This window comes from Apodemus sylvaticus, chromosome 5, assembly GCF_947179515.1.
Source record: "Apodemus sylvaticus chromosome 5, mApoSyl1.1, whole genome shotgun sequence".
NCBI classification, from domain to species: Eukaryota; Metazoa; Chordata; class Mammalia; order Rodentia; family Muridae; genus Apodemus; species Apodemus sylvaticus.
In genome coordinates, this window is record NC_067476.1 from 8,689,846 (window position 1) to 8,712,678 (window position 22,833).

The window sequence follows — 22,833 nt, forward strand, 5'->3', positions numbered from 1 at the left end:
GAGGGAAAGTGGGATTGGTGCAGACCAAGACTCCCCAAGAAGCTGTGCAGCAGCTGGGCCAGCGTGCCGTCCCTGGGGAGTCAGTGCCTTCTGCCTCTGCTCAGGCGCAAAGGAGAGAGGAAGTGACCTTCTGATTGCGGCTGTGGTAGCTGGCTTCATCTCTCCTCTCAGGGTAGAGCACTTCCGAGTTTGCTTTTGCTTTTGCATTTCCTGTGTATAACTCCTAAAGCAAAGTGGGTTGCTGAAAATGTCACTTGGTATTTGTCATTTTGCACCTAGAATAACATTTGAGACCTGTGAAACAATGAGTCATTTGAATGGTTTGAGGCAGAAGAAATGTTATCTGTGCTGTTGCTGTCCATATTTTTCTAGGATGTTTGCAGCCCATTTTCCGTGCTTCTTCGGACGTGCATAGTGCTGGGATGCTGCTTAGTGGCAAAGGCCTTGTCTGGCATGGGCTTCCTGTCTGTGTTCCACCCCCAACATACAAAGCCAGCAATCAACAAATCCTAGTCAGATCTACACAATCTACTCCTTTGTGTCACAGTGTCACTGTGGGTTCTACCTTGCACTCCAGCATGTACTGGCTTAAGGTACAGCGGGTGTAGGAAGACCATGGGCCAGGGAAAGTGGCTGGAAAGGCAATTAGGCTACATACCAGGGACCAGCCAGTGAACAGGCCGTGTGCCCATCTGTGCACTAGGAGCTTGAACATGGCCGCCTAGCTTACAGTAGACACTTTGTATCTGTAACAACACAGATAGAAAAGGGGCAGGGAAGGGAAACTTTGTAAAACAGTAGGAAGAGAACTCATAGGCAGTACCTAGATTCTAACTTAGTGGCTCTGACTCTCCGAGGGACTGTTAAGAGATTGCAGAAGGGGCTAGAGGGATGGCTCAGCTCTTACAGAGGGTTCATTTCCTAGCACCCACGTGGTGGCTCACACCTGTCAGAGGATCTGACACCCACACACAGACATACAGGCAGGCAAAGCACCAATGCATGTAAAATTTAAAAAAAAAAAAAAAGAATATTAAAGAGAGAGAGAGAGATTGAGATTGCAGGAGCCGTCCTGATTATGATCAGTGTATGACTTGTAAGAAGTCTCCTGGGGAGGCAGCCACACTTTGAGAACCCCTGGTGTAGGCTGATGTTCTTGTATCCCACATGAGAAGAGGCTAGGGCAGATTGTGTCTGCCTGCTGACAAAATGAGCGAGTGACTGAAGCAGCACTCAGAGAAGGGGAGAACATGCGTGTGTCCATGACTAGCAGGCTCCTGTGCTGCTGACTGGGTGACCAGTTGTTTTCCTGGGGTACACTTCCAACTGTCTGGCGACCTTGGGGACACACAGCCCAAGAGTGCCATTTTAGACACTGATTGTCTGCGCATGGCCCTTAACTCCTTTATGGGGCATGGGGTTCTGTCTAACATGAGAGCCAGGGTACATGAGTGGCAGATCTCTTGGTTAGAGGACAGATGTGCCTCTAGCAGACTCTCTGATGGCAACAAAGAAAGCCTACGGCCAAGTTAAACTCCTCCCACTGCTCTCTGCCCAGTCCCCTAGACCCAGCTCCTGTCGCTGTCGCTCCTCTGGCCAACTGCAGACTCCTGTGTGGAGGGCGGTGGAAGGTGCCTTCCTTCCCTTTGCTCCTCGCTCCCCTCCCAGCAAAGCCTTCCAGGAGCCTGCTGTCTAGAGCAGCTTTCACAAGGCTAAGTGTCCCTTTCTAGAACGCCCTAGGGAGGAAGACCCACAGTGGTGGTCTCTCCCACACTGCAGCCTTTTACCTCAGTGACCTCTGGTGCTCTGAGGAACTGGCCAGAGCTAATTTATGGCATGGATCTGAGCTCATTTCAAGTTGATTTTTGGGTAAGAGGTGTTTAGAGACCAAAGCCTGTTGCAGTGTTTCCAGCCGGCATTCCACGGCTGCTTTAAAGGTAAAGAGACAGGCAGCCTTCTGAAGTAGCCCAGACTTTACCCAAAACACTGCTCTCAACCCCTTGCTATAGAGGCCATACATGCATCGCTGTAAAGAAACTAGATATTTCAGTCCCTGCTCTCTGGTAGGTAGTGCTTCAGTTTGTAAAGGATGTTGGAACTAAACATCAGGCAACCTCAAAAAATCATGCATAGCTTACTGACTGATAATTCTCTTGTGGGGCATAAACCCATTTACAGATTCAGAAGAAGAATTTTGGGTGACTTTTCAAACATGTACAGTAGCGCTTTGGTTAAAATGTTCTTGGATCAGCACTTGGGAGGCAGAGACAGGCGGATTTCTGAGTTCGAGGCCAGCCTGGTCTACAGAGTGAGTTCCAGGACAGCCAGGGACCTGGCTACACAGAGGAACCCTGTCTCCTACACAGAGGAACCCTGTCTCGAAAAACCAAAAAAAAAAAAAAAAGTTCTTGGATCTGGGATCACAGGGCCTTACTGACAGCACTTACATTCTAAGACACAGTAGTGAATCACGACAGAACCAGGCTTACTGAAAAAAAAGGAAGTACTGTGTTTCCTTCTATGGTCACTTCATGACTCCTGGAAATTTCCATTGAACACATTGGATTCACCCCGTTGTCCCTGCCTTCCTCCCGAGGAAGGTCTATTGGGGTCTCACATGCTGGGGCCCCGCTTCCTTAAGATATGGAGGAACTGTGCCTTGGGCTGTTGGGCCCTTGGCAGAGCCTTTCCTTCCCGATTGATTTTGTTTCCCTGTAAAGAAATCCCAAGGTTTTCCATGCCACGCGTAAAATCAGTTTTCCTTCTAGAATGTGTTAGTGGGGCTTGAGATTACTTTGTTTTCCACCAAGGAAGCAACTAGCCCACAGGTTGGGCCAGTACAGGGTACAGGGCTGAGCCTCCAGCCAATGCCCTGCTCCTATGCAGAGCCAGCTACTAGAGCTTCTAGGCTCTTCCCCTGGCCAATTTTGGACATGTTAAGATCCTCCTCCCCTCAGTTCTGTATTGACTATCCCGGGACTTCCAAGAGGAAGCAGTTTGCCTGTATCTGCTTTCTTGATTGCATGTATATAGATGCTTAGGTTTGGGTACACTCTTGCAGCCCAGGAACCCTGCCATTCTGACCCACCTTGTCTCTGGAGAATTACTACCCTAGAATAGGACCCAAGGACAATATGCATGCTTTCCTGGCCCAAAGTGGTACTAGGCAAAAAACGTGACTATATAAACAAGTCTCTAGGCAAGAGGGAATTCCACGACCTCTTTCCTCTAAAACTTGTTGGTCATCACCCACTGTCACATGAAGCAGACCTGCAGGAAATGCTGTGGGCTGTTTTGATGCTCTGACCTGTGATAGGAGAACTTGGCCTGCCTTCCCTCCTTGCTGGGGTGACAGTTGTTAGCCAGACTTGATGGCTGGGACTGCCATGCACAGTGCTGATGTTCTCTGGGTGCAGCTTTGTTCCCTGAGATGAGAACCTCGCTGTCAGGCACTAGCTGTCTCTTTGTGCTGGATCCTGCTCAACGCCCTTCTCCTCTTCCTGCAACCTTGCCTCTTTCCTTTAGATCTGAGTCTTATAAAAGAGTGCTTAGCCGGGCGGTGGTGGTGCACGCCTGTAATCCCAGCACTTGGGAGGCAGAGGCAGGCGGATTTCTGAGTTTGAGGACAGCCAGAGCTACACAGAGAAACCCTGTCTCAAAAAAAAAAACCCAATAAACAAACAAACAAACAAACAAACAAATAGTGCTTATGGAACTCCAGGGTCACTAGTGAGAGCTGGTGACACTGCCTGTTCCAAGAGGCCCAGCCCCTTCCCAGCATGTTTGGGAGAACATGGAAGTAATTTATCATAGAGTTGGTGAATACTGAGAGTCAAGCCTTCCCAGGCATCTCACAGTTGTGCTGCCCTTGGCTGTGGCAGGAACAGCAATCATTCCTCACTGTAGTTCAAAGCCTCCGTCTCCGGTCTTCCCTCGGGAATGGCACCCTTCCCTTCCCTGACACCTGCATGCTCATCATGGTTCTGGGAGCTGAGCAGGAAGCATAGCTTGTGTCACGGCATGGTTAAAATCGCATCTCTTCCAACCCTTGACCTTGCTGTGCCAACAACAGGAGGTGCTGTTTCAGGCTGGTCTCTACAGAAAGACGTTTCATCAGACAGCCTTCTATAGCCTTCTACTCTGTTTCATGGCTCAGCCTATGCAGTTGATTTTGGGGCCTGCTTGTGACCTGTGACCTGTGACCTGTAGGGAACGTTGGCTGTGGGAATAGGCCACACATGCTGGTGGCCAGGTGTGTGCGTCTCTCAGAGTACGTGTTCTCACCCAGTCAGACCCTGCCCTCCCAGATCCACTGTCTACTGGACTCACGTGTTCCTTCCATGGATCTCTGGATCTCTCTAAAGTCCTTTACCCTGTTAGCACTTAGCTCTTTCTGAACAGGAGGCATTTCACTATCTGGCAGAGCATGCAGACAGGATTTCCATTCCTGCTCGCCCTGGTGCCTTCTGTAGTGTGAAATGGCCAGTGTGGAATTGGTTGGAGTCTCTCAGCCAACATAGGCTGAGTGGAATGGGCCAACCCAGAATCTGCAACACTGTTTATGAACAAGAGGGATCAGAGACAAACTCTCAAGTGGACAAGAGAGGTTTCTGCTGTCTTTCCCCTAGCCTTGTGACTGCCAAGATGTGAACCTTAAGACTAGTGAGGGGCCATCTGCTTCAAGAGACAGCCTGCTTCAAGACAGGCCTAAAGTGTACCACCATAGATAAGTCCATCAGAGATAAGTCCTCTCCAAAAGATACAGTGTGCCCTGTCCTGAGACCCTCCGGTGAAGCCTTCCTGGGCCTTTCCCTAGCTGTTGTTTTCAGACTGGGTGGCCTTTGACCTACTTCAGCCATTCTCTGCCTCGGCCCTTCCCCTCCCCAGTTACTCCCAGCAGGTCTGTGAGTATGGATAGCCCTTAGCCTTTACTGAATGACGCCTTCTCCAGGTGTGAGGTGGATTGGGAAGAGCTGAAGAAGTGGGGGAGAGGTAGCAGGAGAAGAGATCGCCAGCCCAAGGCTTTGTCAGCGCTCACAGACCACACTTATAACTGGGAACCTGGCCAGCGTCAGAAAACCCCTCCCTCTCTCCAGCCAGATGCCGGCAATTCTAGGCATCTCTGAACTGTGTGTTCTCCCCACTGAGGTTTAAAAATAAAGTCCGCCCCCATCCATTACCCTCTCCTGGTCAGAGAGCAGGGTGTGGCCTCACCCCCTCCTCCTGAGCCCTCTGCTTTGATGTGCAGTCATTGGCTGCCTTTCCAGGAGCTGCTGGCCAAAAAGTCTCTCCTCTCAACTGTGGAGACTTGGTTCCCTGCTCAGGGCTGTGGGCACATCTAGCTGACAGCTTCCATGCTGGGCATGAGTTTCAGAGAGGACAATGGGGAAGCTGACTACAAAGCCGTGTGTGTGTGTGTGTGTGTGTGTGTGTGTGTGTGTGTGTGTGTACACTGTGTACTTGTTGGAAGGAAACTTTTGAGTTGACCTGGAGAGAAATAAGATTCCGCCAAGAACAAAAGAGGACCCCAATCCCTTCCACCACTCAACTCTGCTCTGCTTTGAGCCATCTGCAGGGTACATGCCACTCTTCTGCTGCCAAGCCAGACACTGCTAGTTGACAAATGCACCAAGACTGCCCTGTCTATCTCCTCAGCCTCAGGGTTTCTGTTTGCAGTGAGAACACAACCGCCCTAAGTGGTGGCTTTGGGATCAAGTGAGGTCAGGCTGCAGAAAGCTTCTGGTGGCCTGTATATAACTCCATACCTAATACAGTGCTGTGTGCTTAGTGGTGTGGGGGTGGTGAGAGGTCACATTTGACTGGGAATGAAGTGACTTTAAATCAATGAAGTCTAGTTTTGCCTAAATCATTGTGACTTGTGTCTTTAATTCAAAAGCATGAGCCCCCTTGTGCTTGCTTCGGCAGCACATATACTAAAATTGGAACGATACAGAGAAGATTAGCATGGCCCCTGCTCAAGGATGACACACAAATTCATGAAGTGTTCCATATTTTTCTGCATATGTGGCAGAGGGTTGCCTTGTCAGGCATTAATGGGAGGAGAGATCCTTGGTCCTATGAAAGCTTGATAGATGCCCCAGAGTAGGGGAATTGAGGGCGGGGAGGTGGGAGTGGGGTGGGTGGAGGAACACCCTCGTAGAAGCAGGAAGAGGGAGGCTGGGATAGGGGGTTTCCAGGAGAGGGGGGAAACCAGGAAAGGGGATAACATTTGAAATGTAAATAAAGAAAATATCCAATAAAAAATGAGTGTGCATGGATACAAAAACAAAAAACAAAAGTGTGAGCGCCTGGGCCAGCTGTGCTGTGAAGCACTCTGCACACTTGGCACTGATGAAGATAGCGCATGAGAGGAGGGGTGACTGCGATGCTCTCTCAGTGATAGCTGAAGAAGGAATTGTGCTGGCTTTGGCCAGGAGGCCCAGTCTAGAGCTGCCTCTTGGCTCCAGGTGTGTGAGTGAGTGAGTGAGTGAGTGAGTGAGTGAGTGAGTGAGTGAGTGAGAGAGTGAGTGAGAGAGTGAGTGAGAGAGAGAGTGAGTGAGTGAGTGAGTGAGCAAGAGAGTGAGAGAGAGAGTGAGTGAGTGAGTGAGTGAGTGAGCAAGAGAGTGAGAGAGAGAGTGAGTGAGTGAGTGAGTGAGTGAGCGAGAGAGTGAGTGAGTGAGTGAGCGAGAGTGAGTGAGTGAGTGAAAGTGAGTGAGAGAGAGAGAGAGAGAGAGAGAGAGAGAGTGTCAGGCCATGCTACTGAGTGCCTGCTCTGCATGGCCTGATACAGTCTGTTTCTAGAGGGGGCGTGGGGTGGTCAGGATTCATGAGAGAGCAGACGGTCACATCTCATTGAGTTCTCCCAGACTCCTCAGCCCCATCCAGTGCTACTTGCCCTCAGGCCCTGCAGCACATAAATGTGGAGAGGGCTTCCTAGCCTGGAGCCCAGCTAAAGGTGAGTGGGTCTGCTTGCATTCCACAGCTGTGTGCTGCTAGGGGGTGTAACCTGGAAACAGTTACAGCCAGCCTAGTCCTGGAAACTCCCTTGGCATGGAAGGGGAGGGCCCAGAGTTGTCCTGTCTAATTCAGGCATCCTAACAATGGCTTGTGTGAATAGAGCATGCTGGAAGTGTAAACTGCACACCATAGTAGAGTGTAAGAAGAATGAGGAGTGACTGAGGAGCAGCTGTATGAAATTGTCTGCTGGGTACTGACATTTTAGGAAAAATGGGGTAAGAGTGGTATTAAATGTAACTCCCACCAGGCTTATGCCCAGTAAGAGCCTAAAACACCCACCATTGTCTAGAGACCTAGAGGAGGTGTGAGGGACAGCTTTTGTCCTCTGTTGCTTAAACTAGCTGCTGGTCACCTCTAGTCAGGTAGTACCTCCGAGAATGCAGTAGTTTTGATTACAGAATCCATTCACTGATTCTCTTGAGTTTATTTTCTGTGCTTGCACCTGCTACCGAGCTAAGTGCCAGAGTGCAAGGTGAATAAGACTTTGTACCTTTTGGGGTCTCAAGGGTCAAGTAATAGACGCCCCTTTCCCTAACCCTGAACATGGGAAGGAAGGCAGTAAGAGACAGAGAGCAGAACATGACCTTAGCTGCCTTGGGGATCTGCAGTGTTTGAAACCAGGTGAGCTTCCTGATGTGCACCCTCAGGCTCAGATGCTTTGTCCCTGGCAGTGTGGAGAAACACATTGAAGACAGCAGTATAAGGAGCACATAGACTGAGAACTGTGTCCCCGGAAGTGGGAGCCCTCCTGCCGATAGCAGCCTTGCCTCAGGCGTATCCCCACACAGCAGCTGGCCCTGCCTGAGGGTGTGGCCGTGTAGGGACTCAGTGTGGCTGTGTAGGGACTCAGTGTGGCTGTGTAGGGACTCGTTTGATGTAGCCTCATCTTCGTGTGAGTCACCTGTGCTGGGTAGGTAGGACTGATGGTTCCTTCTCCTGTGGGGTGGGAGTCCATTTCCTGGCTGTGCTTGTATTTACCCCCTGCAGTCGTCAGGCACCCTGTAGGACTACTCTTCATACTTTCATACTCCGAGTGGCTTGTGGTGAACTGGGGCATAGTTTCAGACACATACCCAGCTCCCTCTCTCCTTTCCTTCCTTTTCATTTGTATTGCAACAAGTTCTTGTACTATTGCCCAAGTGGGTCTCCAACTCTTGGTCCTTTCGGCTCAGTCTTCCTAGTGTGTTCGGGGATTACAAGCATGTGCCATCATACCTGGCTTAGCCTTCCTTTGATCCACATGGGCATGGGTATAGCCGTGTGTCTTTGTGACTGTAATGTTCTGTTTCCTGATTACAAATGCAGTTGAGCACTGTCCCATCTGCCCATTGGTCATTCAGGTATCACGTCTTGGGAGATCTCTCTCTCTCCTCTAAGTCTTGGTGTATGTTTAACCCTTGTAGTTATGTGAGATGGAAATAGAGGAGCTCAGGTTTGAGCCAGACACATGGTGATGGGCGAGGGGGGTGGGGGAGGTACAAGTCCAGCCTCTTCTCTTCTCCTCATTCCCATGGCCGCTCAGAGCCTCGCTGGGGCAGCTGTTGGCTGCAGCCTGCCTGGCACAAAGGCAGTTTTCCAGAGTTCCCATTCTTCTCTATAAACCAGCGGTTCTGTTTCTCAGAGTTCTATTATGCAAGGACACAGAGATGCAGAAATGAGCTGTGTGTTCATTTGGGAGTTGGAGTCCATCAGCCAGGAGACTCACTGCCTTCCAGCAGAACATTATTCAACTGCCAAACAGTTAAGCCCATCCATAATGCATTGCTATGTCTAAAAAAAAACAAAAAACTAACAAACCCAAGGATTGGCTGGGTTTAGGGGCGCATGCCTTAAATCCTAGCACATGGGAGCAGAGGCAGGTGGATCTCTGGGAGTTTGAGGCCAGCCTGGTCCACACAGTGAGTTCTAAGACTGCCAGGGCTACGGAGAGAAACCCTGTCTGAGAAAAAAAAAAGGAAGAAAGAAAGAAAGAAAGAAAGAAATAGGGATAAAGACACACACACACACACACAGTCTGAGCTGGAGAGATAGGTGATTGGTTAGGACATTTGCTGTACTTCCAAAGTTCACTTCCTAGCACACGGTCAGTTGACTTGCCCCCACATCTAGGGGATCTGACGCCCTCTTGGAGAAATGGCTCATCAGTTAAGAGCACTTGCTGCTCTCTGATGGTCTGGAGTCCCCAGCACCCACATTGCACAGCTCACAGTCAGCTGTCAGTCCGGCAGCAGGCCAGTCGTCTGCCTCTGTACAGCAGCATGCACAGGGTGCACAGGCTCACACAAATTACAAACAAGCACGAATGCAGGAATCCCTGCTTGGCGCTGTGAAAAGCCAGGAGGGTTCCCACTGTTCCCACTGCTTCACATTTCTTCAGGGCTTGGATTTGAATACTGAGTCTTTCCATGCTCAGTGTCCATGGCTGCGGGTGTGGGGTGTTGGACAGGCCTTTGGAGTTGCAGAACTTCCAACACTGCCTTCCCTCTGTCCTCACGCAAACGTCTCTATGTGAGTAAAACAGGTCTTTTAATGTGAAAAGTCCTGCTCTCAGCTCCCTCAGCTGGGACTGTTTCTAGCCTTTGATTATTGAGTGTTGGCTGAGGTCTAGTCGATGTTACCATGGGCCTGAAGTTAGTCCTTTTCTTTGGTCAAGAAGAGGTAGAAGAGAGAAGTGAAGGGCTCAGAGAGGTATCCACACTAGTGGTCACACTCCACACAGTGTGTCCTCAAGTTCCCATGATGCTCTCTGCTCACTCAGCTTCATCCCTAATTACAGTGTGCAGGATCCTTCTAGTCAAGAAAGCTCTTCCCCGTTCCTCCAGACACCTCTCCATCCAGCTGTCCTTACTGCCCTGGCTGGGGCGAGGATGTCAGATGAAGGAGATCATCTCCAAGTCCTCCTGGGGATGCGTTCTGAGCCTGATGGAGGACAGGTAGTGAGAACCAGAAGTCAGTCTCTCTAGGTTGAGTGCAGGCACTGTGGAGCTGCTCCGAGCGTCCTGTCCACAGTGACCTTGACTTTGTGATCCCTGGTGGGATGTTGCTTAGAGGCTTCCCATCTTGGAACGGAATTAAGCCCTGACAGAAACTGCTGCTAAGTTGGGATCCCAGCTGCCACGGCAAATGACATTTGAAAGGCCAGTTGACCACACATTTGTCAGGAGTAGACAGCCATCATTGCTAAGCCTGCCAAGGGGCACGCCGAAGATCTAAGAATGAAATTCGGCTGTGGGCAGGGCACTTGGAAGAAATTGGCCTGCTTTGTGGGGGTCAGTCAGCTTGAGTGTTTGCCGAGGTTGATCCTGTGAGCAGGCTAGGTGGGCTCCTTCCCTCTTCTTCTAGGTAGGGGACATGCAGCCCATGGGTTGTCAGAGAGTGTGGCTGCTGTTAGTGTCACTGCTGTACTTACCCAGAGATTAAGGAGCTGCTTCTCCAGGGAAAGAAAGGCTAGCCTTAGTCCTGGAAACCTCTGACTGTTAGTGCAAATGCCCTGCCGCACAGGGAGGGACTCGGCCTCAGCGTCTGTTAGTGGCCTTTCAAGACTTTGCAGGCGTTTAGGTCCTAGTGTTCCAGCTTTCCCCTATGGTTCAGCACAGCTATATGGGACACATGAGTGTGCGAGTGAGTGTGTGTGTGTGCGTGTGCATGTGTGTGTGTGTGTGTGTGTGTGTGTGTGTGTGTGTCTACCTCCAGCCCTGCAACCCACCCACCAGTTTTACTCATAGGACTTTCTCCTACATGGCTAAAAGACACGCTGAATATGTCTGCAGCAGCATTGTTTATGAAAGCCAAAGCCAAGAACAACCATATGACCATGTGACCGTGTGACCATGGTAGGCAGGCAGACAAAATAGTATTGCAGACAGAAGTGAGTACATCATCTGAGTGGTGGCTCTCGGGCCTATGAGAGACTATACAGAACACTACCTTGTGTGATGCTCACAAACTCTTGTTTTGTTTTTTGTTGTTGTTGTTGTTTGTGTGTGTGTGTGTGTGTGTGTGTGTGGTTTTTTTTGGTATTTTTCGAGACAGGGTTTCTCTGTGTAGCCCTGGCTGTCCTGGAACTCACTCTGTAGACCAGGCTGGCCTTGAACTCAGAAATCCGCCTGCCTCTGCCTCCCAGAGTGCTGGGATTACAGGCATGTGCCACCACCGCCTGGCCAGCTCACAAACTCTTAAGTTAAGCTACACACGTGGATACAAATTATAAAAAGAGAAATCACAGTCCAAACAACCACAGGGTGGCTACCTATGTGACAGAAGAGAGCAGTCTGGCAAAGAACATCCAGGGCAGCCCCCTACTGTGTGGCTGTATAAAGTACAGGAAAACAGCAATACATTTCTCACTCTTAAGTTTTTTTTCGGTTGCTGATAGGATAGCATGACCAAAGCAACTTACAGAGAAAGCGTTTTGAGGCTTATAGTGTCAGAAGGTTCGAGTCCATGACCTTCCTGACAAGGAGCATGACGTCAAAGCAGGTAGGCATGGTGCTGTAGTTAGCTGAGAGCTTACATCTGTAAAAAGAGTGAGGGGTAGAGAGGATGGGGGGTAAGGGAGGAGAGAGGGAAGGGGGGGAGGGAGAGAGGGTGGGGGAGAGAGAGAGATAACGAATACAAGCAAGCAAGCCAGCTGGGAATGGCATGGGCTTTTGAAACCTCAAAGCCCACCCTGAGTGACATATGCATTTGGAACAGGACCACACCTCCTACTCCTTTTTAAACAGTTCTACCAACTGGGAGTCCAGCTTTTGAATATATGAGCCTATGGGGGCCACTTCCATTTTCATTCAAACTATTACATGACCACCCACGTGGTCACCATGTTAGTATGGCATGAGCCACACCATCAATGCATGAAGGTAGCAACCTGTCTACATGTGTGCAGCACTTAAATTTTTTTGTTTTTATTTTAGTCTTAAAGAGTCTTTACAGGGCCTGGAGAGATGGCTCAGTGGGTAAGAGCACTAAATGCTCTTCCGAAGGTCATGAGTTCAAATTCCAGCAACTACATGGTAGCTCACAACCACCCGTGAGATCTGATGCCCTCTTCTGGTGCATCTGAAGACAGTTACTGTGTACTTACATATAATAAATAATTAAATCTCTTTTATTAAAAAGTCTTTACTATGATGTTTTTACAGAGGGCTGGAGGGATAGCTCAGTGGTTAAGAGCACTGGCTGCTCTTCCAGAGGTCCTGAGTTCAATTCTGAGCAACCACTTGGTGGCTCACAACCATCTGTAATGGGATCTGATGCCCTCTTCTGGTCTGAAGACAGAGACAGTGTACTCACATACATAAAATTAAAAAAAAAAAAAAAAAAAGCAATGCATTTACCCACTCTGCATGGTAATCGCCCAGCATGAGCCACGGGGAACAGTAGGTGAGCAGGAGCCACCTGAGGCTACTGTACTGTACTGTACTCTTTGGCACTGCCCCTACTCCAGTGATGGCAGATGCGTGGAAGGGGCAGGAGGGCATGAGTGCCTATGGAGCTGTGGACAAGCCAACCTAGCAGCAGATACGGCCTGCTGCGCCCACCTATTGTACCACTGTGGTCACGGGAGCAGCATTCATCAGTACGCCTTAGCACAGTTAGGGATTACGACGGCCTCCTGGAGCCTGGTCACTACAACAGGGCTGCATCTGTTCTCCATAGTACAGTCAGGGATCCCGACGGCCTCCTGGAGCCTGACTGCTCACCCATCTTTCCAGGGAAGGCTGAGCACGGTCTGCCTAGTTCTGATTTCCAAAACTGGAAGGTTGGTTGTCATTACATGGCATCTCTGTTCTCCATGTGACTTGCTGGTTGTTCTGTGCCCACTAACTGGCCTGAGAGGAGTGATGTACTGACAGGTGCTTCAAGCTGCCACCACAGCTCCCCAACTGTGTACCTATTCAAACTGTATTCAGGACCAGGCAGGCAAAGGTAGAACGAGTTCTGTCACCCACTTCCTGGCTTTGGTGGCAGCTATCAGGAGTAGGTATCTCTGGTTTGTGGTCAGGGCCAGCTTTGCCCTCATGTTCCTCAGGGGATTTTTGTGCCGTCTACATTTCTTCCCACCATTGGTTCCACCTTGGTTATGAGTGTTGGCTGTATGTCTGGCCAGCTCCTTAACCCTGCATCTCCTTACAGAACCCAGGGCAGCAGACCCCAGAGAAGAGGAAGTTGATTCACCCAGCTGAGTCTCTGAGGAACTTGATCACTATAGTAAACCCAAGAAATATATAACCTGCCCAGACTTCCCCTTCAAGCCTGCTTGTCTCTCTTCTCTCAGCCTGTCTTGGACAAATTAGTCAATTACTTTCATATCCCATGTAGCCCAAACCTATGTGCTCTCTTTGGAGGATGTTACAATGTTCCTTCCATTCAGAAGGAATGGAACTAGCAGTGACTGATACAGGGCAGGTGTGCTCTTCCTGTGAGTGAAGAGAAGAGAGTATTGGTGAGCCCTCTAATCGGGAGAGTAAGCCGCGTGTCGGTGCTGGAGGATAACCTGTTAAAGGCCCATGAGCTGGATGGAAATAAGGTTCAGAGTATGACTAACCCTGCATCACGAACCTGCAGACAGGCTTGCTTCCGTGTGCAGCAGCTGCCCTGTGCTGGCCAGTGGGTAAGTTATACCACTGTGTACCTACTTCTAGTTAAAAATACAAATCAGAATGTTTAGGACAGCTGACAGAAGTATTCTGAGCATGTCTGGCCTAGACTATGATGTTCTGTGAACTAGGTGTATAGAACACACTTTCAAAAAGACTAATTTACCTGTGGGACTGGAGAGATGGCTCAGTGGTTAAGAGCACTTTTTTGCTCTTGTAGAGTATCTGGGATTGAGTCCTGACACCCACGTGGTAATTTACAGTAACTCCAATTCCAAGGGATCTGTTGCCTTCTTCTGACTCCCACAGGTGTGCATGTAGTACATATATACATATGAGGTAAATCACTCATATACATACAATTAAATAATCTTTAAAATTTAATTGATGTATCTGTGTGTTTATGTATCTGTGGAGAGATGGCTTAGTAGTTGAGAGTGCTTGCTGCAGAATCCTTCTCACGCAACTTCAAGGGATCGAGTGCTATCTTCTGGTCCTCAAGCATCTCTTTCTCTCTCTCTCTCTCTCTCTCTCTCTCTCTCTCTCTCTCTCTCACACACACACACACACACACACACACACACACACACACACACACACTCACACACACACAGAGAGAGAGAGAGAGAGAGAGAGAGAGAGAGAGAGAGAGAGAGAGAGAGAGATTTTTTTAAAAGTGTTTCATCCTCCAGCTTATAGAATAGTGTATAGCAGACCACCCTGTCTCAGTCATGCTCACTTATATCAGCCTACAGGCAGAGTCCTCCAACATTTGCTAATAAATAATATTCTTTATTTAATAATAAATTTACTAATGTATCCCATTTACTAATAAGGCACCTTGCCTGGCGAGCATCTCCTATCACTTAGTAAATATGTGTGTCTAAGGACCTCCAGCCGCGCAAGTCACTAGTCTTACAAGAATGCACCGTCCCACGTTTGCCTCAGCACCAACTGTGCTCAGCGTGGAAAGTGCAGTGTCCCCTGCTGTGTTGCCAGTCTGCCATATGAAGGGAAGAACAGTTTTAGCCTCAGTTTAAAGAGTTAGGGAAGTATGTGGTAGTGTGTTGCCCAAGCCCTCCAACTCTGTCCAGCCCGAGCTCTGAACCAATTCTATTAGGACTTGCGTCACAACTTCAAGTATGACCGAAGGAAGTACGAATGTGCATAGACCTGCCTGTGCTGCTGGGGCCGAGGGGAGAACGGAGGGCCAGGAAATCCTACCACCCCACTCGTCTGCTCTGACCTCCAAGGGCCAGGTGGCCTTCCTTCAAGCTAGTGTTACCTCTGCCCTGGAGAGCAAGGGCTTCCTGTTGCTCTGCAGCACCCAGCCTGAGGCACGAGGCAGGGTTTGGTTTGCCTGCATTTGGGTGAAGGCCAGAGGCTCTTCCAGTGCTTCTGGGCTCCCTGGTGATCTTTGGAGGCCAGAGTTTATCTGATCTTGCCTGGGCACTTGGAATGTTTTTGACTAAGAAATTGAACTTTGATCTTGTTGTGTACAGCAGTGTGACAGTGACAGCCCTGAAATGCAGTTATTATGTCATTTGTTTGGGGACAACTCTTACGTTAGCAATAAATTGCTGGAAATGAGGGAGTACCTTTTCTAAACTATAACGTACTTCCCCGTGGCATACAGATGTTTTGTTCTTTAGTTTTCCAATATGAAGTATTTCAAATAGTTGTATTTTTCCTGTGGCTCTCTGCTGTGCACTGAAAGCTGCAGTGCTGTGTTGCGTTTTTGAGGGGGTGGGGTATCTGGTGATTGATGTTTTCATTTGTTGTAGTACTGCTTGCCGAGTGTCTTCTGTGGGCCAGATGCCGTCAGCTGCGCTGGCACACAGGTATGGCCCTCAGGGAACTGGTATTCCTGTCAGGAAACAGCCTAATGGGGATGGTTTAGTTTGGTTGGGTTTGGTTTGATTTAGTTTTGTTTAGTTTAGTTTAGTTTTGTTCTGTTTTGTTTTGTTTTGAGACAGTGTTTCTCTGTGTAGCCCTGAATATCCTGGAACTTACTCTGTAGACCAGGCTGGCCTTGAACCTAGAGATCAGCCTGCCTCTGCCTCTGCCTTCCAAGTGCTGGGACAAAGGTGCTACCCCCCCCCCACCTGCCCTAATGAGGATAATAAGAAAGATGGCTGCAGGCTGTGGAGTTGCCCAGCGGATTGGGTAATTGTCTTGTCAGCTGTTGCGATGTCATCTGTGTGTCATATCATTGTTCACTTAAACGTACCGTGGAATGCTCTTTAGTGACTTACTGGCTTGTGCCGCCATCATCATATTCTGATGTTATTTGTGCTCTTCCAAACAGACCCCATGTTTCTTAATGGTCGGTTTCCATCCTTCTCTGTTCCCTCTGCAGTCTTAGGCAGCCACCGATCTATTTCTGTCTGTGGATTTAACTGTTCTGGGTATCTCAGACAAATAGAATCACACAAGTGGTTGTTTTTGTCTGGCCGTCATCACTTAGGATACTGTTTTCAAGATTATCCCTATTGTTTCAAGGTCAGGGCTTAATTTCTTTTTTATTACCAAATACCGTTTCACTGGTGGACCACATTTTTTTTACTCATTCATGGGCATTTGGGCATTTGAGTTATTTGCACCTCTTGGCCATGATGAAGCCACTGCTCTGACCTTCCCTGTGCAGGCCTCATGGATATTTCTCTTCACTTCTTTCGGACATGTGCCTACAAATAGAATTGCTAGAATCATGTGTCTGGTGCTCTGAGGACCTGCCAGGAGTTTGCCCGTGTAGCTTTTACATTTCCAACATCAGCCTATAAAGCTTCCAGTCCTCACCTAGTCCTCACCAACACTTGACAAAACACTTGTTGGTTTTAGGATTCCTGGGTGTCAAGTGGTTTTTATTTACATTTGCCTAGTAATGTTGATTGTCTTGTGTTTGGCTTTTTGTTGCTTTTTTTTTGTTTTGTTTTTTTAGTGCTAGGGTTCAAACCCAGGGCCTCCCAAACATTGATCATCTTTTTATATACTTATTACCAATATGTCTTTGGAGAAATGTCTTTTCAAAGTCTTTTATTTTATTAATTATTTATTGTGTGTATGTGATGTGTCTGCATATGTGTGGTCTGAGAGCTTTCAGAAGCTGGCTTTCCTTCCCCGTGGGTTCTGGGGATCACTTCACTCAGGGTGTGGGACAACCACATTTTTCATTACTATTCCCATTCAGATTCTTTACTCAGAAAAGTCATTTGTGTGTTTTTGATTGTTTGATTTGGGCTTTTTTGCGACAGGGTCTTTCTGCCTTTCTACGAATGTGAAGGTTTGGCGGCTGCTGCTGCTGCTGCTGCTGCTGCTGCTGCTGCTGCAAGTCTGCGGTGCTGCAGAGAGCAGGGCCAGGGCTGGGGTAGGAGAGCTCTTCCCAGCCACATCCCGACACTTCCTTGTTTGGTTGATGTTTGCCTTTCTTTTGAGCCAGGGTCTGGCTGTGTAGCCCAGGCTGGCCTCTAATTTGTAATCTTGGTGCTTTAGCTCCAGAGTACTAGAATTCGAGGCATATACAGTTCCCCAGAGTGCTGTTCCTTCCTTTCTGTATGCAGGCCCTCATCGGATATGTAATCTGTAAATACTTTCTCCATCCAGTAGCCTGTCTTTCCACTACTTTGATGCAGTCACTACAGCACAGACTTTAATGTTGAAGGAGTTGTAATTTATTTATGACTGTTACTCATGACTTTGGTGTTACAGCAAAGAGTGGACTCAAACCCAAGGCCTCACAGTATACATAGTACCTGTACTTTCTGTTAAGTGTTTTAACTCTTTAACTTTGGCTTTAACTATTAAATTTCAATCTTATTTAAAGCTCATTTTAGCATGTGCTATAAGGCAGGGATCTTTATTCATTCGTTTACAAGCAAGTGCCTGCTTGTCCTAATACTGCTGTGGGAATGACTGTTACTTCCCCATTCAGTGGTCTGCATCTCCTCGCTGAAAATCACTTAGCTTAGACATGGGGGTTTATTTCTGGAGTCTCAGTTCTGTTCTTGGATCAGTGTGTCTCTATTAAGCTAGTGCTAGAGTGTCTTGATTAATGTGTTTAATTTCTATATTGAGACATATCAATGTCCCCAGCTTTACTATTTGTTTTGACTGTTCTAGATTACTCATATTTCCTTACTAATTTTAGGATTAGAGCGGCAGCTCTTACCAAAAAAATTAAGCTTTTAGGATTTTCTGGGATAACAAGTTGCTACTGGGAAATACTACTGATATAACAACATTAAGCCTTTTGATCATCCCAAGGATATGGGATGCTCTCCACGTAGTTTGCTTGTCTCTTAGTTCAACACTGTTTTATAGTTTGCAGAATATAAGTAGGAAATTTATCTTGTCAAATTTGTGTCCAAGCACGTTGTCCTTTCTGATATGAGTGAGAGGTTTTTTTTAAATTGCATTTTGTGTGTTCATTGCTACTGTATAAACAATTAGTTTTTATATGTTGATGTTGTGTCCTGTGGCCTTATTGAACTTGTTAGTAGTGATAGTTTCTGGTTTGGTTTGATTTGAGCCATGATCTCATTATGTAGTCCTGGCTGGCCTAGAACCCACCTATATAGAGCAGAGTGGCCTGGATCTCACAGAGTTCTGTCTGCTTTTGCCTGCCAGACACTGGGATTTAAAATGTGCATCCGCACCAAGCTGTCATATTTTATGTACTTAAACTATGCTTCTGGGGCAAAGCCCAGGCCATGCACACTTAAAGCAACTACTGAGCTGTCTGCCTACCCAGTGCTAGCAGAGTTCTTCAGTGGATTGCTTAAGACTTTCCAGACACAAAACACTCTCTCCAAATAGAGAGCCAGATGTGCTACTGTACACCAGTGACCCAGAACTCCTAAGGCCAAGGCAGGTTTACCTTGAGGCCATCTTGAGCTATAGTGAGACCCTGTTTAAAATAGACACAAATGCAGAGGAAGCTCCACATCCTCCTTCTGAGCAGAGTGCCCTTTTCCTCTTTACTAATTACCCTGTAAGAAGCTTCTAGTGGGGGGCTGGAGAGATGTCTCAGCACTGACTGCTTTTCCACAGGTTCTGAGTTCAATTTCCAGCAACCACATGGTGGCTCACAAGCATCTGTAATGGGGTCTGATGCCCTCTTCTGCTGTGTCTGAAGACACCAACAGTGTACTCATACATAAAATAAATAAATCTTTTTTAAAAAATCAGCTACCAGTATGGCACCACCCTGGATCAGTGAGAACAGACACCCTTGACTTGTCTTACTCTAAGGACATCAGTCAAAGTCTTTTCTCTTAGACCAGAGCAGTTTGAACACCTTGCTTCCATTTCTGCCTTTGCTGCCTTTGCTGCCTAAGCCCTGGCCTGTGCCACTTGTACTTTCCTCCACCAGAGGCTAAGGAGAGCAGTTCCAGAGGCGTTCCCTGCTAGCTTTAAACAGCCACACCTCTCTGAATCCATGGGTATTCTTTCTGATTGTCCTGGGCATTGATTAGATGCTCATATAGAATTAACAAGGACACTCTGATATTTTAATGTTACTCACCATTCTAATTGTCCAAAACCAGGGAGAAACTCCAACAGTGGTTAGTGTAAGCAGAGTGTTCGAATGGGCCCCCACGCCATCCCTCCCAATCCAGCATAGGAGGCAGAGGCAGGCTGATGTCTGAGTTCCCGGCCAGCCTGGAGGGGTTCCAAGACAGCCAGAGCTACACAAAGAAACCGTGTCTCAAAAAGAAAAAAGAACTGGTCCATATGTCCCTTCCTTTGAATCTTTGAAGAAGGACGTTTTAGCTTGCAGGCCCCATGAGCTCCAGCTTCTCCTGTCCTCCTCTAACAGGCAGGCCTCTGTGCTTTCAGACTCCCAGCGCTCTCATCTCTCCTCCTTCACCATGAAGCTGATGGACAAATTCCACTCTCCCAAAATCAAGAGAACGCCATCCAAGAAGGGAAAGCCAGCTGAGGTGTCGAAGACTCCTGAGAAGCCCACGAGTAAAGTAAGCTGCGTCTCTCGGTGTTCCTCTGGCCCCAGCCTGAGGCCAGCGTGCGGCTGCCTGTGTCTGAGTGCACTTACCTGGGCCATCTGTGTCCCTGGGTCCTGGGGCCTCTAGGACTGCTAATCAGTCTGGCCATGGCTCGGACAGTTCCGTGTCATCCTCTGGGCATTTAAAGTAACTCAGAGCACTGTGCTCACACCTGGTGCTGCCTCCCACCCAGCAGCCCTCGGGTACTCACACAGGGCTCTGATGGCTTGACCCAAACGTTCAGCCTCAGGGCCTGGGCTCTGAAACTCACAAACCCCTGAATCCCATCTAAAGGCATCCTTCAGCATTAGTAACCTCAGCAGGGCCAGATGTGTGGAACAGCTGTTGACTTACCAACCTTCCCTCCAGTCTACAATGTCCATTTCAAGCTCTGTAGGAATCCAGGTTTCCTCTCTTCCAGGAGGCAAGAGACAGATTTCTACCAGAGGGCTACCCTATCCCCTTGGATCTGGAGCAGCAGGCAGTAGAATTTATGTCCACCAGTGCTGTGGCTTCCAGGTCTCAGAGGCAGAAGGTCAGTGTGACATTAAGAACAATTGGGGTTGCCTTCCACTGCAGAACTCTGGTCCGTGGTCTGGGGATGGATAAATACACGTGGTGATGCTATCGTGTCTTCACTGGGTGGCAACTATGGGCTCAAGTATTTGATGTAATGCTTGAGTAAAAGCTTCTGAGTGGTCTTGCTGGGGAGGGAGCTGAGACTGTGCTGCCGAAGTTTGGGTTCAGTGGGTGCTTAGGCAGATGGGGAAGTAGCACCTTTCCAGAGCTGTTATCTCCTGAGCTGCTGAGCTAAAGTGCATTGTTTGAGAAGGTTTCTAAAGCCTTGGAGCTGCCTCAGCCAGCTCAAGGTTCTTAAAGGTGCATGTGGCAGCAGCACTGGCACCGACTGACCAGGCCTCTTCCCTGCCTCCTGCCTCCTCCTGGGGAATGGGGGGCCCTCTCCTGATGGGTGAATTTAGCTAAAGCCTCAAAGCTTTTAAGTCGGGGTTTAAATGCAGAGCTTGACTGGGGCTTTTTTGTGGTGCTGAGGATTTGATGGGGCCTTATTATCCTAGACAAAAAGCTTTACCCTGCGCTACAGCAGTCCTGGAGTTTGGTTTGGTTTGCTTTGTTTAAAGATGGCATGGCTCTGTAGCCCAAGCTGGTCTTAAAGTGCAATTGTCTTGCCTCTGCCTCCTGAATGCTAGGATCCCAGGTGTGTGCCACCATGGCCAGCCACCATATGTCTTCTTTAAGAAGTACAGCCTGAATGTATTTGTTAATGTCTTACAGATCTGAACGCTCATCTTTACATTAAAACTGCACTTAACAGTGTAAAGTTGAGAGCAAGGTTTGCAGATGAGCTCAGCCCCGAGGGTGATTGAACGAAGACCTGCTGTCATAGCTACCAGCTTGATGTGGCTCACAGACACTGCCCTGTCTATGGTGGACAAGCAGTGTATCTTAATAGTCTAGTTAAAGGTAGAAAAATAAGGTGTGAAAGCCCAGAGACTTCTGCTGAGTGACTTGCTGCCTGTGAGCAAGGCATTACTTGGCATTCTCAGATCAACTACTCCGTAGAGCAGACGGACCCTGAGCACAGAGAGGTTTGGTGTGTGTCATAGCATGCACAGCACTCTCTTGGAGCTCACAACTTTAGGCCATGTTTCCTAACTTGCCTATTGACAAACAGCTTTGCTCTGCAAGAGAATGCTGATAGGAAAATGGTCAGCAATTCAGGCCTGGATTTCCCTTCTTTATGCATTGTCCAAAGAAAGGTCGTGGAAGACAATTTGATGTAATCATACCCTTCACTTAGTGAGGTGTCTGAAAGCCCCAGCGTACCCGAGACAGTTTTAGTTGTCAGGAGAATGAAGCAGGAACTGCAGAGTATCCAGGAGTATCCAGTGGGCGTGCTGGTGGCCGTCCTGTAGCAGCAGGGTATCTTCCCCAAGGCCCTGTATGTTTGCAGTGCTGAAGTGAGACTGCCTGCTCTATAGCAGGAGCTGCAGGCCCAGCCTGGGAGTTAAAACTCAACCCTGCAAGTCCCAAGCCCTTGGGTGTGAGCTGCTGTTTAGTGCAGGCCAGGATGGGCCTCACCACAGCACATAAATGAGAGGACAGTGTCCAGAAACTGGAGTGGGCAAGTTGCTGCTGCCTGTCTTCCTTTGTCACTCGCTGTCTTTGTCACCTCTCACAGAGCATTTGCATATGTGTTTCATGTTATCCCACTTGTGACTTCCTCTGTTACATATGTGGGGATTTGAAGCAAGGATTTCAGTGCAGATCTAGACTACGGCTGCTTCCTGGGCTCCTCTGTCCCGCCCCGTCCCTGTGGCTTCACACCTGTCATCTTACTTGTTCTCTAGCCGTGTGCAGAGGCTTCGTTATTTCTGTTAGACAGTACTCGATGGGGCCCTCAGGTTCTAATTAAGTCTGTTTATCCGCTCCGCTTCACCTGTCTTTCCAGTCCGACTTCATCTAGACACAGTGGTCATCTCACAGAAAAAAAAGTCAGCTCTTTTAGGACCTTTTAGCAAGCCTAGCCGTGAACTGTGGATTGTCAAAGGTAGCAGAGAAAGTTTAGTCAAGTCCTGGAAGTCCAAAGCTGACCATTGTTACATGACCAGTTAACAGCATCCAGAAGGATTCGGGTTGGGTGAGTTCCCTAGCCTTTGGGCACCTAGATCCTTTGGCAGGATCCTGGCTGGGGCTCCGCTGTGGAGTCCTGAAGCTCTTCCCTTTTAGCTCTGTAGATCTTATGTAAAGCAGAGAGATGTCCCTGCTGCAAAGCCTGGCACAGCTGAGCTCTGTTAGATGGACCTTCTTGCAGGGCCTGGCTGTCAGGTACAGAGAAGGAAAGATGTTGAGTTGTCTTTACACAATCCTGGTTCCAGTTTTTTACGTTTGGCTGTGTTGTACTGTATTGTATTGGTTGTGCTGTTGTAGCCCTGGCTATTCTGAAACTTGCTGTGTGACCAGACTAGTCTGGAACTCACAGAGACTTCTGAGTACAGACGTTAAAGGCATGCAGTCAACCCAGCCTGTGCTGATTCTAAGTGCTACCAATGACTTGGCCCATGACTACCTGAATCACTGTCCTGCAGTGCTATGAATACAATTTAGTTTCCATGAAGCAAAAGGCCAGGGCTGCCCATAGAGTAGGGGGTCTAAAGGTGCACACTGGATATCTAATGCTGCTCTGGTGGAGGCAG

General features: G+C 48.4%; 1 protein-coding gene and 1 non-coding gene across 6 annotated transcripts in view; both read left to right on the plus strand.

Annotated features, from left to right (window-relative positions):
- The window catches only part of Rapgef1 (Rap guanine nucleotide exchange factor 1), a 122,474-nt gene that overhangs the window by 41,741 nt on the left and 57,900 nt on the right, over positions 1-22,833 (plus strand). For 2 of the 5 annotated variants that reach the window (XM_052182019.1, XM_052182018.1), the window contains exons 2-3: positions 19,455-19,591; positions 20,040-20,153. The exons of 1 other annotated variant lie outside the window; for it this stretch is intronic. In XM_052182019.1, the coding sequence (XP_052037979.1) occupies positions 19,455-19,591; positions 20,040-20,153 (251 nt within the window). Of the gene's footprint in view, positions 1-15,366; positions 15,458-19,454; positions 19,592-20,039; positions 20,154-22,833 lie in introns of those variants that run through there. 2 more of the 5 variants (XM_052182017.1, XM_052182020.1) reach the window with 2 other exon arrangements.
- LOC127686629 (U6 spliceosomal RNA) lies at positions 5,910-6,016 on the plus strand. The gene has a single exon (XR_007978211.1). It is a non-coding gene; the product is annotated as a U6 spliceosomal RNA (small nuclear RNA).